This window comes from Puma concolor, chromosome B3 (assembly GCF_028749965.1).
Source record: "Puma concolor isolate L17-30 chromosome B3, mPumCon1.1.hap2, whole genome shotgun sequence".
NCBI classification, from domain to species: Eukaryota; Metazoa; Chordata; class Mammalia; order Carnivora; family Felidae; genus Puma; species Puma concolor.
The window spans coordinates 33,557,390-33,569,482 of record NC_141672.1 but is presented as its reverse complement, the minus strand read 5'-3'; the positions used below and the strand labels follow the sequence as shown (position 1 = coordinate 33,569,482).

Below are 12,093 nucleotides of genomic sequence, written 5' to 3'. Positions count from 1 at the left end.
TACTGAGAGACCAGATCAGAAGACCCAGATTCAGATTTTAATCCTGACTGTACTACTTACTAGTTGTAAACTACTGGGCAAATCACTTCACCTCTTTGCTCCTCTGTGTCCCTATATGTAAAATTAACGGCTTCATTTAGATAACCATTAGTCTTTTCCAGCAATAAAATTCTATGATTCTACAGAGATAATATATTAGTAGCATAAGATCACAGTGACAATGGTGAAATCTGGACTCTAACCCAGATCTTTTAAACTTCTCTATTGAGGTCATTTCACAACATGAAAGACATTCTAGAGCCAACTGGCCATATACCTGAGAAACTACAATTCCTGAAAGCTTTTCTCAGGGCCAATCTATACACTTGAGGGGCCAACTTTTACTCCAGATGTATTCTGGTGCTAGACAGATACTCCATAAAACTAAGCCTGTTTAATTGTTTAATATCAGTATCACACCCACTTTTGGATAAAGTGGAAAAAAAAAAAATCTCGACTCAGCAGGGAATCATTCCTCAGAACACCTTTGCTCAAAATCAACTGCAAAAAACAACCCATAGGAAGACTTTCTTAAAAGGGGGCTTTGAAGAATATACAAGTGAACAGCAGAAAAAGAACTCTAAGAGGAGGTATATAGTAAGGAAGGGATAACTTACTAGCCTCTGGACATAGCATGTTCTTAATGTTAGCTTGCCCCCACCCACTTCTAATAAGAAGACAAGGAGGGGACAAATGACTATCAACCACTCTGCCTCTCAGGCTCAATCCAGTACCCTAAAAGTGGCACCTGAAAGACCTGACAGAATAGAGGCTTGGAGGTGTTCTCACCAGAGGCATTCAATGGTAAATGGGAAAAGCTAAGAGAGTAGGGCTTTGGTTTTACTTGAGTACACAACAATTTATGATTATGAGTAGGTGGCCATATAACTTATCATTCAAACTAGGACATTTTTAGGAATGAAAGGAGGGCTCATAATTGTACTGGGACAATGGGGACATTGGGATGGTCCCAAGTAAACCAGGATATGTGGTCACCTTAGTTATAAAGGACCCCAGCAGGCAGCCAGGTAGGCAGGGCACCTACAGAGTTACCTTATCGACCATATAAGGTAATCTTACCTCACTGTATCAAGGGGTAGGAACCAAGTAGAGGCAAAAGGGAAGATGGGAATCAGTCTTTCCACCAACATCTCTGCTACTGGATTTGTTACAACCCTGTCAATTTCCTCAGATGCCATTTTCTCATTGATTCCTACATGCCCCAGTCCTCCGGAATATAACCTTTATTTTAAAAATTGGCCGTAAGAAAATAATACTCAGAGTACATGGACTTGACCTCCAATGCATATCAACTCTGTATCCTGAGAGGTAGGTGATAGAATCTTGGATATCAATACTGCAAAGTACAATGAATGAGTAAGGTGGCAATGAAAATGTGACCCTGAAGGCATGGGAAGAGCAGATAACTAAAGTGACAAACTGCTGTTGTCAAGTCTTTCCCTAAATCCCTGACTTAGGATAACTGATGTGGCAAGCAAGTGGAATCTAACCCTCCTTGTTCACCTAACCCAAGGATAACCTTGGAAATGAAATGCCTTCTTTTTCACAGAAGCAGAATGAAGTTGCTGGTGACAGATTCAACTTTACTTGCAAGAACACTATAATTCAAGTTCATTTAGGATTAAACAGGCTTATTATCTGTTCTAGGAGTCATATCTCCCTTTATGATATTATGTGTCTGTGGAAAAGCACTTCCAAATGACTTACCAGTGCTCTCTGGGCAATTAAGCCCATATTACGTTGTTTAAACCTTCTTCCAAAAAGCACTTTATCATTATTCATCTATTCCCTAGTGAGGAGACACCTATTTCTTTTGGCTGAAATCAGGCAAATGTACCCAATCCACATGCTTTCTGCAGACATCAAACTCAAATTACAGGCTCAGTAAAGACATGTATGTTGTCTGTACCTTTAGTTGGTCTTATGCAGAAGAGGAACCAAACTGGTAACCAGAGTATACCCACTCCTAATTCTACCTCACTAAAGCAGGGGAGTTTAACCCAGTGTGAAGTTACATGGTTTATGTAAGCAAGCATAGAACACGCAAAGTGTGAGGAAGAAGATTTTAGATGACTGCCAAGACCAAAATCCAGGTGAAGTGATTTCCAGCACCAAGAGAGATCTGCTTAAGGGGTGAGTACTGTAGCTGTGACCAGAACTGTGCTTATTGGCTCAAAGCCCACTGATCCATCCCCACAGCTATACTCCCCTCCCTTCATTTACACAGAAAGGGGGAAGAAAGCAGTTAGCAAAGTATCCGAACGACAGCACCAAGAGAAAGAAAATGTTGGGGAAGTCAGATCCTTTTAAAATGTACAAAACATTCTAAAAATTTCAGGGCAGTTAGTACGTCCCAGCGTTCCAGCAGACTCAGGCTAGAAATCCAGCTCCACCACAAACTATAGGAACCTTCATGGTTACTTAACTTCTCTAAGCCCATTTCTTCATATGTAAAATAAGGATAACAGCACTAACCCTACCTTAGGAAAGATTCTTTTAAGTATTAGATGTGGTCATGTATATAAATGTGCCTGACATATGAAACACCCCCAAATAATATTTGATAAATGAATGACATGCTCAAAAATTAGCTACTTATTGTTAAACATGTATCTTTATGAACAGCAGTCTCAGTTGAATGTCAGGTGAGATATCCTATTTAATTTGGTGGACACTGGGGAGCACTGCAGATTTTTGAGGGATCAGCAGCAGATGTGGGATAATGAGGGTTAAGTTTTAGGAAGCTTACGTTGGCAGTGGTGACTAATAAGTATTAACGATAAAAAGAACAAAAACTTGGGAAGCAGCTATTGGAACCAAATTTTCTACAAAGACCAAGGTAATAGGCCAACGTAATAAAAATCTTTTTCATCCTTAGAATTCTATTTCACTTCATTTTAACCAGAAATAATGAATTCTAGTATCTATTTTTCCACTAATGCCCTACCTGTTCTCTGCATTACAGAACACTCTGCAGTCATTTATCAATGTCCCTTTTTGATTCTTTAACACTTAGTTATGATGATTAATACAAAACCTTCAAATGCCTGTGTCTTTTCTAGGCTATAGGTAACACTGGCTATTTTCCAAGTGGCTTAAAATAAGACATATAAAGTGCTTAACAGAGGGCCTGGCACACATTATAAGCCAAATGAAGGTTAAAAAAAATTATTCTGTAGTTATTAAGATTAACGAGGCATATATAGTACGTTCACATTAAATATTTTTTTTTTAATTTTTTTTTTCAACGTTTATTTATTTTTGGGACAGAGAGAGACAGAGCATGAACGGGGGAGGGGCAGGGAGAGAGGGAGACACAGAATCGGAAACAGGCTCCAGGCTCTGAGCCATCAGCCCAGAGCCTGACGCGGGGCTCGAACTCACGGACCGCGAGATCGTGACCTGGCTGAAGTCGGGCGCTTAACCGACTGCGCCACCCAGGCGCCCCCACATTAAATATTTTTAATGAATAAACATAAGATGCCTGTATGGAACAAGTTAACTTTATTTACAGCAAAACACAGAAATAAAATTTATCACCTAAGAGGAGCAACAAGGGTTGCACATGTGCTCAGAAATTACTAATTTTTCAGTTTTCAATTTTTAGAAGAGATCCAGAAAAGGTGAACTACCCTATAAGAAGAAAATGGAAAGAAAAATATAAAAAGGCAACTTAGAAATAGCACATGCCGGGGTGCCTGGGTGGCGCAGTCTGTTAAGCGTCTGACTTCAGCCAGGTCACGATCTCGCGGTCCCGGAGTTCGAGCCCCGCGTTGGGCTCTGGGCTGATGGCTCAGAGCCTGGAGCCTGTTTCCGATTCTGTGTCTCCCTCTCTCTCTGCCCCTCCCCCGTTCATGCTCTGTCTCTCTCTGTCGCAAAAATAAATAAACGTTGAAAAAAAATTTTTTTTTTAAATAAAAAAAAAAATGAAAAAAAAAAAAAAAGAAATAGCACATGCCTGGGAGCAATGAGCCCTACTTGGCATGCTGACTGCCCAAGACTAACAAGGCAGTTCTGGGCAAGTCCTCTTTCCACTTCCCCACTTCCTTTTCCATAAAATGAAGATCTTTCCTTCTCTCTGATTCAATGAGGAAGAAAGAAGATACAAAAAAGACTACCTAATGCAATATTTCTCAAGCTTCAGTCCCTCTTGATCACCTTTTGATTTTTGCCATATCCATGTAACACATTCACCATTATTTTTCTTTAAATTGACTTTTTAAAATTTAACCTCACTTTAAGCAATAAATTCGTTAAAAATGTTTTATACATGCTGGTTAACTTTTCCATATATAAAAATAAATGTACCATTAAAATGTAAATATTTATTCAAAGATCACCTAAAATCAGCCTATATACCCACAGGGGCAAATAGTAACCTAACCCTTATAAATTAAAATCAAAATTTTAAAGAAAAAAATCCAATAAAAAAGAAATGTAATTTCACATTCTCACAATAATCTAAGGGTTAATCCTAACAGATTAACATTCAGTTCTTTATCTCTAAGAGACAATACTTATGTGGGGTACCAAAAATTGAAAACAGAATCAATTCCTTCTTAACCTACATAATCTTCATTTGAATTAGGATTTTAGTTCCTTTAACCTTAAAAGGCTTTAATTCTACTCCTGGATATCTAAATTCAGACTAAAACAGTAAGAAAAGCATGAGAACCATGAGAAACCATGAAAAAAAAGATTAAAATTAAGTGCTGTTTATTAACAATGGAAGCGCTCTTCATCTGTCTCAATGCATAAGAAGATAAACGCACTTTTTAACTTGTAATTCAGAAAGCAGCATCCATCCATGTTTCAAGCTTTACTGGTCAATAAAGTTTCCCTGATCTAAATGATTCCAACTGTACAATGAAAGCTATCAATAATCAGTGAATGAGTATATAACTTGTGGTTCCCAGGACACATAACTGAGGGCTACTGCTCTTTTTAGGAACTCTTAGTCATCAAAAACACGTTGGCATAAGTCAAGTTAATGATGATCCTTCAAACAATACAGAAGACAAAGACAACTTTCTGCTGTGATAATGTCTCATAAGACTGGTGGTCATTAGTTAGACCTCACGAGGTTACTTTATTTTTTTAATGTTTATTTATTTTTGAGAGAGAGGGAGAGAGACAGAGCACAAGTAGGGGAGGGGCAGAGAGAGAAGGAGACACAATCTGAAGCAGGCTCCAGGCTCTGAGCTGTCAGCACAGAGCCTGATGCGGGGCTTGAACTCACAAACCACGAGATCATGACCCGAGCCAAAGTTGGATGCTTAACCAACTGAGCCACCCAGGCGTGACTCCCCCCCTCCCCCCAATAGGTTATTTTCAAGCAGAAGTGACAAACCTGGGCATAATTCTAAATCTGCCAATCTTTGATAGATATCAATTAGCAGACTAAAGAACAAGTGGGAAAAATAACGTGCATCTATAAATATCCATGTTACTTTATCCTTATGACACAATCTCTATAATTTATCATTGCAATGTCCTCCAAGGCCATCTCTATGATCCTTCTCTCTTTCCCACTAAAGCTCATAAGCAAGAGAATTATTGGCTACAGTAAGTACTATAAACCATAGAAAAATCAAGTATCAATTAAAGTATCATAAAGCAGAGAAGATTTTTTAAAAGAGCCATGCACTGTTACAAACAATAAGCAAATGTTCCTAAAATGCAAGCTTGAGAGCATGGTTTATACCCAATTCATCATCTCTGTTTTCATTGCTTCTGCGTTATAAACTATGCACTCAAAAACTATTTGTTGAACTAATTAATAGACCAAAGAATAAAATATAACTCCTTCACAGCAATGGATTATCAGTAAACAGAAAAGCCTGGAAGAACATCCAAGAATTGATTCCCTATTCATCTTATCAAAATGTGTACGTACTCTGAAAGCTTTTTCAGGCCTATCACTGGTCGTATTTCCCCTGATAAACTAACCACTGGACCAACAAATTCATTCTAATTAAACACCTGAGAAGTTCTAATGAAGTTAGACTTTATTCCACTGGCTAAAGCCAAACACCTTACCTGTAGATAACATGCTCTTAGATGAATTTATTTACAAAAAACTGATTCCAGAAAATTGGCATAACAGGGAACTGGGACTGGGAATAAGGAAATGATCGAATTAATAGGTTCAAATTAAGCATATGGTTATTATCACAGCTATTATTTGATGCTTAAAAACACGCTTTGATGACAATACTGGGGTTAAGCTTCTTTACATAGCATTTTTAACTGCATCTCATTGAGATCTTTCTCAATTTTTCACATTGTACAGTGCTTTGTGCAATAAATGTTAGATATTGAAAGTGTCAATCTCCCAAAAGCTTTTTGTGAGGTTCAAGCTTTTTGTGAGTTGCAGCAGTGGCAACCAGACCAAAAGCATGGGCCAGGCCTCTGTGCTAAGAACTTTACAAGTGTTATTTCATTTAATCCTCACCACAACCCTGTGGGGTATTACTGCCCTTACTGTATAGCTGAGGAAACAGACTAAGTGACTTATCAAAGGTTAGCAAGTAGTTGAATTGATATTCATCCCCAGGCAGCCTGATTCCAGAATTCATGCTATTCATCTCTACCTAACTTATGATAATAAAATCAGAGACCTATATGAAATGAAATAGGACTAAACAGTTATCTCAGTTATAAATATTATGACCAAGTAAATATAATTAAATGCCTTTCCATTCACAATTCCTACTTAACACTTCGAAACAGTACAGTTGCTGATGCTATTTGAAAAGCTTCTGAAGGCGCTTTTCCTACATGTATTTAGTCATAAGCATTAAGAAAGAGATCATAACCTCTCACTGAAACTCAAAACTTCATACTAATGGGCTATTAATCTGCTAGTTCTAAAGGTTCCAATGCCTTAAATATCAATTCAGGGAAAATAATATTCTTAGATGCAACCAAAGACTTAAAGGGTAAACCCAGGATACCCCCTAAATATGTGTTTCAGCGTAACTTCCTTGATGTTGGTAGGATCTCTTAGAAGTAGCACTTCAACATACACTGTGCCTTCTCATTCTATACCAAAGTCACAACGCTATCCCGTCTGCCCCATTTGCACATGTCCATTACCAATAGTCTAAGAAAAAGTGTCAGCTAATAACGATACCAAAAGTTCCTAAATCCAAAACAGAAAGAAAACAAACTCACATTTTCTCTGAGAGGCCTGGCACTCTGTTTAGCACCCAACTAAACTTTACCTAATATAGTTCTCACAAAAGCCCTTCAGGTAAATGCTGGTATTCCCACTGCATACACCAGGAAACAGACTCAGAGAGGCTTAGGTCACACATTAAGTGACACAGCAGTGATTTCAACCATGTGTATGCTATACTACACTGCCTTACATGATATCACAGTTCACGCCTTTCTCTGATCAACAACAAAGAAAACTACTTTTTAGGTGAAAAGTACTTTAATGTTTTAAAACAGCAAAAAACCATCCTCCCACTTGTTGCCGTCACAGTCACACTTCCCAACAGACCATCTTTTCTCCTTCCTGATATTCTCTGGTTTACTCTTAATATCTGCTGGCATCACTGTGCCCTGGAAAAAGGGCTAGCTGTAGGAACAAAATAGCAATGAACGTATCCTTAACAAATAGCATTTTATAAGGCCATAGGAATCATACAAATATTTTTACCCTAGATCTAAGTTAATTCTACCAAACAGTATGTGTCAGTTACAAGAAACGTGAGCCTGCCCAAACAATTAGGAAATGAAAACAGTGAACAAACTATGAATACACTATCATTTTAATCACCACTTTCTAAAGGCTTTAACCAATCCAAGATACAAGAACAAGGACAAAATGCATAAAGGTAATCTCATTACCATCCCAAAGTCTGGCCTCCTACTTACCACATTATTGTGAAACATTAGGGATAGATAGCATTAGCCTCAAAAACACTAAGAGCCCCTCCTCTCAGGTGTTAACTGAAGGACATGATAGATAAGAGAAAATGTAAACATGACACTTTAAATAGTTTTAAATCGGAGATTATTGAAGGACTTCCCAGAACAATATTTAATTAGCTTTAACAAGTTAAGGTGTATTTATGGCTCCCAGAGGGGGGCTTCCTAATCTGAAGCAAACAGGAGGAATTTTCTGTTAGCATAAATTGTACTGTTAATGGAAGGTGAATAGCTAAAAAGGCTTTTAACCAAAACTCTACGTTTAGGAAATAAATAAGGAAAGCTAAGTGTATCTGAGCTAAACTTGGAGGGGGGGTGGGTAGCGGGGAGCCTGCTGCAAGGACTAGGAAGGAGGACAAGAGTAGATAAAAAGGAAACAGGAAGGACTGAGCTAGAGGAAGTGTGAGGGGAAGGAGGAGGAGTAAGGGGCAAAGAAGACTGAAACCCAGAAAGCACTGATGGAGATGGGCAACTCAGGCCTAGAAAAATAAGGAAATAAATGCCTAAACCAGGAGGTTTGCCATAGCCTGCTCTGTGGGAAGGACTCTCCTTTTCTACATACTAAAATTAAGATAAGGGAAACAAACTGGCCAAGACTAGAGAAAATAGGGTTCATTTTTAAGACATAGGGGAAGGTCCTGCACAAGGATAACTCCTTGAGAATGGAGGCAACATTTTAGTGTTTTTAAAAAAGTGTTAAAATGTGTGAATTGGTAGCATGTGAATTATATCTTAATAAATCTTATTTTTTAACAGTGTTAAGCTGGGCAACGTAGGACTGTACTCATGACTTAATTACCATGATTAGTTGGGCCTATAAAAGAGTACCCCCAAAATTCCCTCACCCAGGAGGGAGAGTTTACTTGTGTCTGGGAACATCTGTTGGAAAACATCAGTCTGGAAAGGGGACTAGAATATAACGAATACAGGAGGAAAAAAAAAACAACCCTGTGAGCTCTTTAGAGCTCTTCCCCACTTTTGCCCTTGGAATTTTTGGCAGTATCGGGGAAGGAAGCTTTTGTTTGGGGTATGCCTTGAAGTGGAGTATCAGGTTTCTTCAAGGGATGATCTAGGGTTAAACTCTACCTAGTCAAAGAGAAAACGATCTGGGGTGGAAAAGTCAAGTCAGTTCTGGAGAAACCCCAGAAGGTTTATCGCGAAAATGATCACACGAGTCTTCTCTCTGCTACCCCTAAATTGGACTGCACGCCTGTGTCACTTCCGACTGTTACTCGCGAAGACGACGGATGCTTTGCTATGATCCCAGAAGTTTCTGGCCAGCTGCCCACTGACGTAAATTAGAAAACCATTCGGGGACCGGCCTGGGTGAAGCGAAGCGCCACGTCCAGCGCGGGGCTCCCGCTTCCTCCCTCTCAATGCAGGAAAAGGGACGGAGCAGGGGAGAAGGCGAGCGGAACGCCAGATCCGCCGTCTTCGCCCGCTTTCGGGGAGGCCCCCCCCTCCCCCCGCAGCGGACCCATCCCCACTCGCCCGCCTAGGCCCCGAGACCCCCCGGAGGAGGGCGGCGGCGGCGAACTCCCCCGCGGGCAGCAGGCGCACCTCCCCCGGGGCAGCTGTCGCCGCGGCCCGCCCGGCCCGGGCCTCCCCGGGAGCAATAGGCTATCGATTCAGCTGCCTGTCGCTAGGAGCCCCGGGAGAGCGAGGCCTACACCGCCCGGCCGGAGCCCCGGCCTCGATTTCGCCACTTTCCCCACACCGGAGGGGGAGCCCGGGGGCAGCCCAGCCCAGCTGGGCGGGAGGGAGGAGGTGCGGAGACCACCTGCAACGGTAGCCGCGGGCAAAGGGGCGGGCGCGGGGCTGCAGCCAACAAGTCTCCCAGGGTCGCCCACCCACCACCCCCAGCCTCACAAGTTGCGCATTCAAGTTCAGGCGGGTGCCCCTCAGCCTCCAGAGTCCTTGGCACTGCCCACACCATAAGAAAAACACGACGCGGAAGAGGCCACCACAGCGGAGGGAGATGGGGCCGGGCCCCTCAGGGCGTCGAGGGGGCGGCCAACAGCCACCCGCCCGCCCGGCTCCTCTCCTCGCTCACCCAGCCAGCCCCCGGGTCGCGGCCCGCGACCCCTGGGCGGCCAGCCCTGTCACCGCCCGGCCCCCTGGCCCCCAGGCCCCTTCTCCCGGACGCCGGCGCCGGGGACTCGAGCTCCCCCTGGCCTCCGGCGCGCCTCGGCCTCCTCCCCCTCCGAATCCCCAAAATGCCCCCCGCACCTTTTAAAGTACACCGAGGAAGAGTTTCCCATCAAACTTTGTCAGGCGGTAGTCTCGCCCCCTCCCCGACCCACGCGTCCAGGGCAGTCATCAGGAGAGACCACTTTACACTTGGGATAAAGCGAATTAAGGACCTGTCAACCATTTTAGGTCTTTTTTACAGAAGACATCCTCTCCCTCCCCACCCTCCCCCTGCAAGGGTTTGAATTTGACACCAAACCTTCCCACCGCAGAAGGGGGGTTGAGGAGGGAGGGGGTGGGGACGGAGGGCAGAAGGAGGGTAGCGAGGGAGAGCGAAAGGGGAGGGTGGAGAGGGGCCGGGAGGCGCGGGGCGGGGAAGGGGGTTGATTTACCTGAGACCAGCCACTGGCCTCCATTGTTGGAGAATTCAATGGCATTGACACAGCCGAAGTGGCCGAGGAGGTCCTTCTTGTAGAGGTTTCTGCAGCCCCGCAGGCGTCTCCTCTGAAAGTCCTGAGTGAGCAGGGGGTCCCCATGCAAGCCCCGCTGGGACAAGAAGCCCACCACTGACCTCATGCTGCCCCCCAGGCCAGCTCTCCTCTTCATGCTGGAACCGCCGCCGCCGCCGCTCGCGCCGCCGCCCCTCCCTCGGCCTCACGCGCGGCCGCCGCTCTCCCCCCACCCAGCCCTCCCCCCGCGCTGCGATCCGGATGGTTCTTTAACCAGCCATGGCAGACGGAGCGAGGTGTGCAGACACTCGGTGGCGTTCGCGGCTTCCAGAGGGTCCCCTCCCTCCCTTTCCCCCCCTAGGCTCCTCCCTCTCCTTCTCCGCCTCCTCCAGCAGCTGATCCTCAGCTGCGGCCGCGCTTCCGCGCCGCGCGGCCCTTCCGCCGGCGGCCGGTGCCGGGAGAACGCGGGTGGCGGCTGCCCCTCCCCCGCCGCGGGCTGCTGGCCGGAAGAACGCGGGCGGCTGGCCTGGAGACCGCGGGCGGCGGCGCGGCTTTCCCGCCCCAGCTCCTCCCCGCGCTGCGCCCCCTGAGCGGCCGCACTCTGTGAAGTTGAGGGCGCGTAACAAACGGAGCGGCCGCGGGGCTGCGGGCTCGCCTTCCTCCCCCGGTGGCCGGCACTCCTTCGCCGCCGGCGGGCCCGGCTCCGGGACGAGGTCGGCTGCCCGCTCTTTTTTTCCGGTGGGGAAAATGCAGCCCGGAGTGGCAGACGGGTGGAGGACAGGCTCTGGTCGCCCTCCCTCGGTTCGTCTCATCCTGGGGCCGCCCGAACCCTGTCCAAGGGAAGGGAACCAGGAGTTAGGACTGGACACTTTGGGTAAGGCAGCTTGGGGGTTTTGTGAGTGCACCCGTCCCTCCCCCACCAAGTAAATTTTTAACACTGCCCACCCCCACCTCCACCCCAGTGCAGTTCTCCCTTCCTTCAGCCATTCAGTAAAAAGGCTATCGGTCTGGTAGATAATAATAGATAATAATAGAGTGGTATATGGGAAAGGGGGGCGGGGCCTAATACATGGGGCGAAAATTGCCCAAACTGAGTTGAGAAGCTCTGAGACACAAAGTACTGTCCATGAGTTCCAGGTACATTCGCAAGATGCAAGAAGCATTATTCGAAAATAGCAACATCCGTTATTTAGTTGGGTGCAGTGAGCTCCTCTTCAAGGTCTTGAGCGTAGAGCTCTGAGGCTGTACAGCTGTTAACCAGCAGCTACGTTCCAGGCCAGAAGTAGCTGCACTTCAGCAGGCGGGGAGCCTCCCTCCGCGTGTTGACCCCAGTAAGGAGACTTGAGTGTTAAGTGCTTTGGAATTCTACCAGATACAGTAAAATCCCCCTGTCAGTGTATTGTACTTTTCCTAGAACCTATCCCCTGTCGTTAAAATAAACCATGGTGAGCTA

General features: G+C 44.8%; 2 protein-coding genes and 1 pseudogene across 4 annotated transcripts in view; 2 read left to right on the top strand and 1 right to left on the bottom strand.

The window, feature by feature from the left end:
* DCAF5 (DDB1 and CUL4 associated factor 5) overlaps nucleotides 1-10,916 on the bottom strand; it is a 109,915-nt gene extending 98,999 nt beyond the window's left edge. Inside the window, exon 1 of one of the 3 annotated variants that reach the window (XM_086709441.1) lies at nucleotides 10,763-10,916. Coding sequence is in view for 1 of the 3 variants with exons in the window: in XM_086709440.1 (XP_086565566.1) it covers nucleotides 10,584-10,797 (214 nt within the window). In the remaining 2 variants the exon portion in view is untranslated. Of the gene's footprint in view, nucleotides 1-10,230; nucleotides 10,385-10,583 lie in introns of those variants that run through there. The other 2 variants (XM_086709440.1, XM_086709442.1) reach the window with 2 other exon arrangements.
* Nucleotides 2,668-10,371, top strand: LOC147579866 (uncharacterized; annotated as a pseudogene).
* Nucleotides 10,917-11,120: 204 nt separating the features above from the next.
* EXD2 (exonuclease 3'-5' domain containing 2) overlaps nucleotides 11,121-12,093 on the top strand; it is an 87,912-nt gene continuing 86,939 nt past the window's right edge. The window contains exon 1 of the mRNA XM_086709444.1: nucleotides 11,121-11,514. The gene's annotated coding sequence lies outside the window, so the exon portion shown is untranslated. The remainder of the gene's footprint in view (nucleotides 11,515-12,093) is intronic.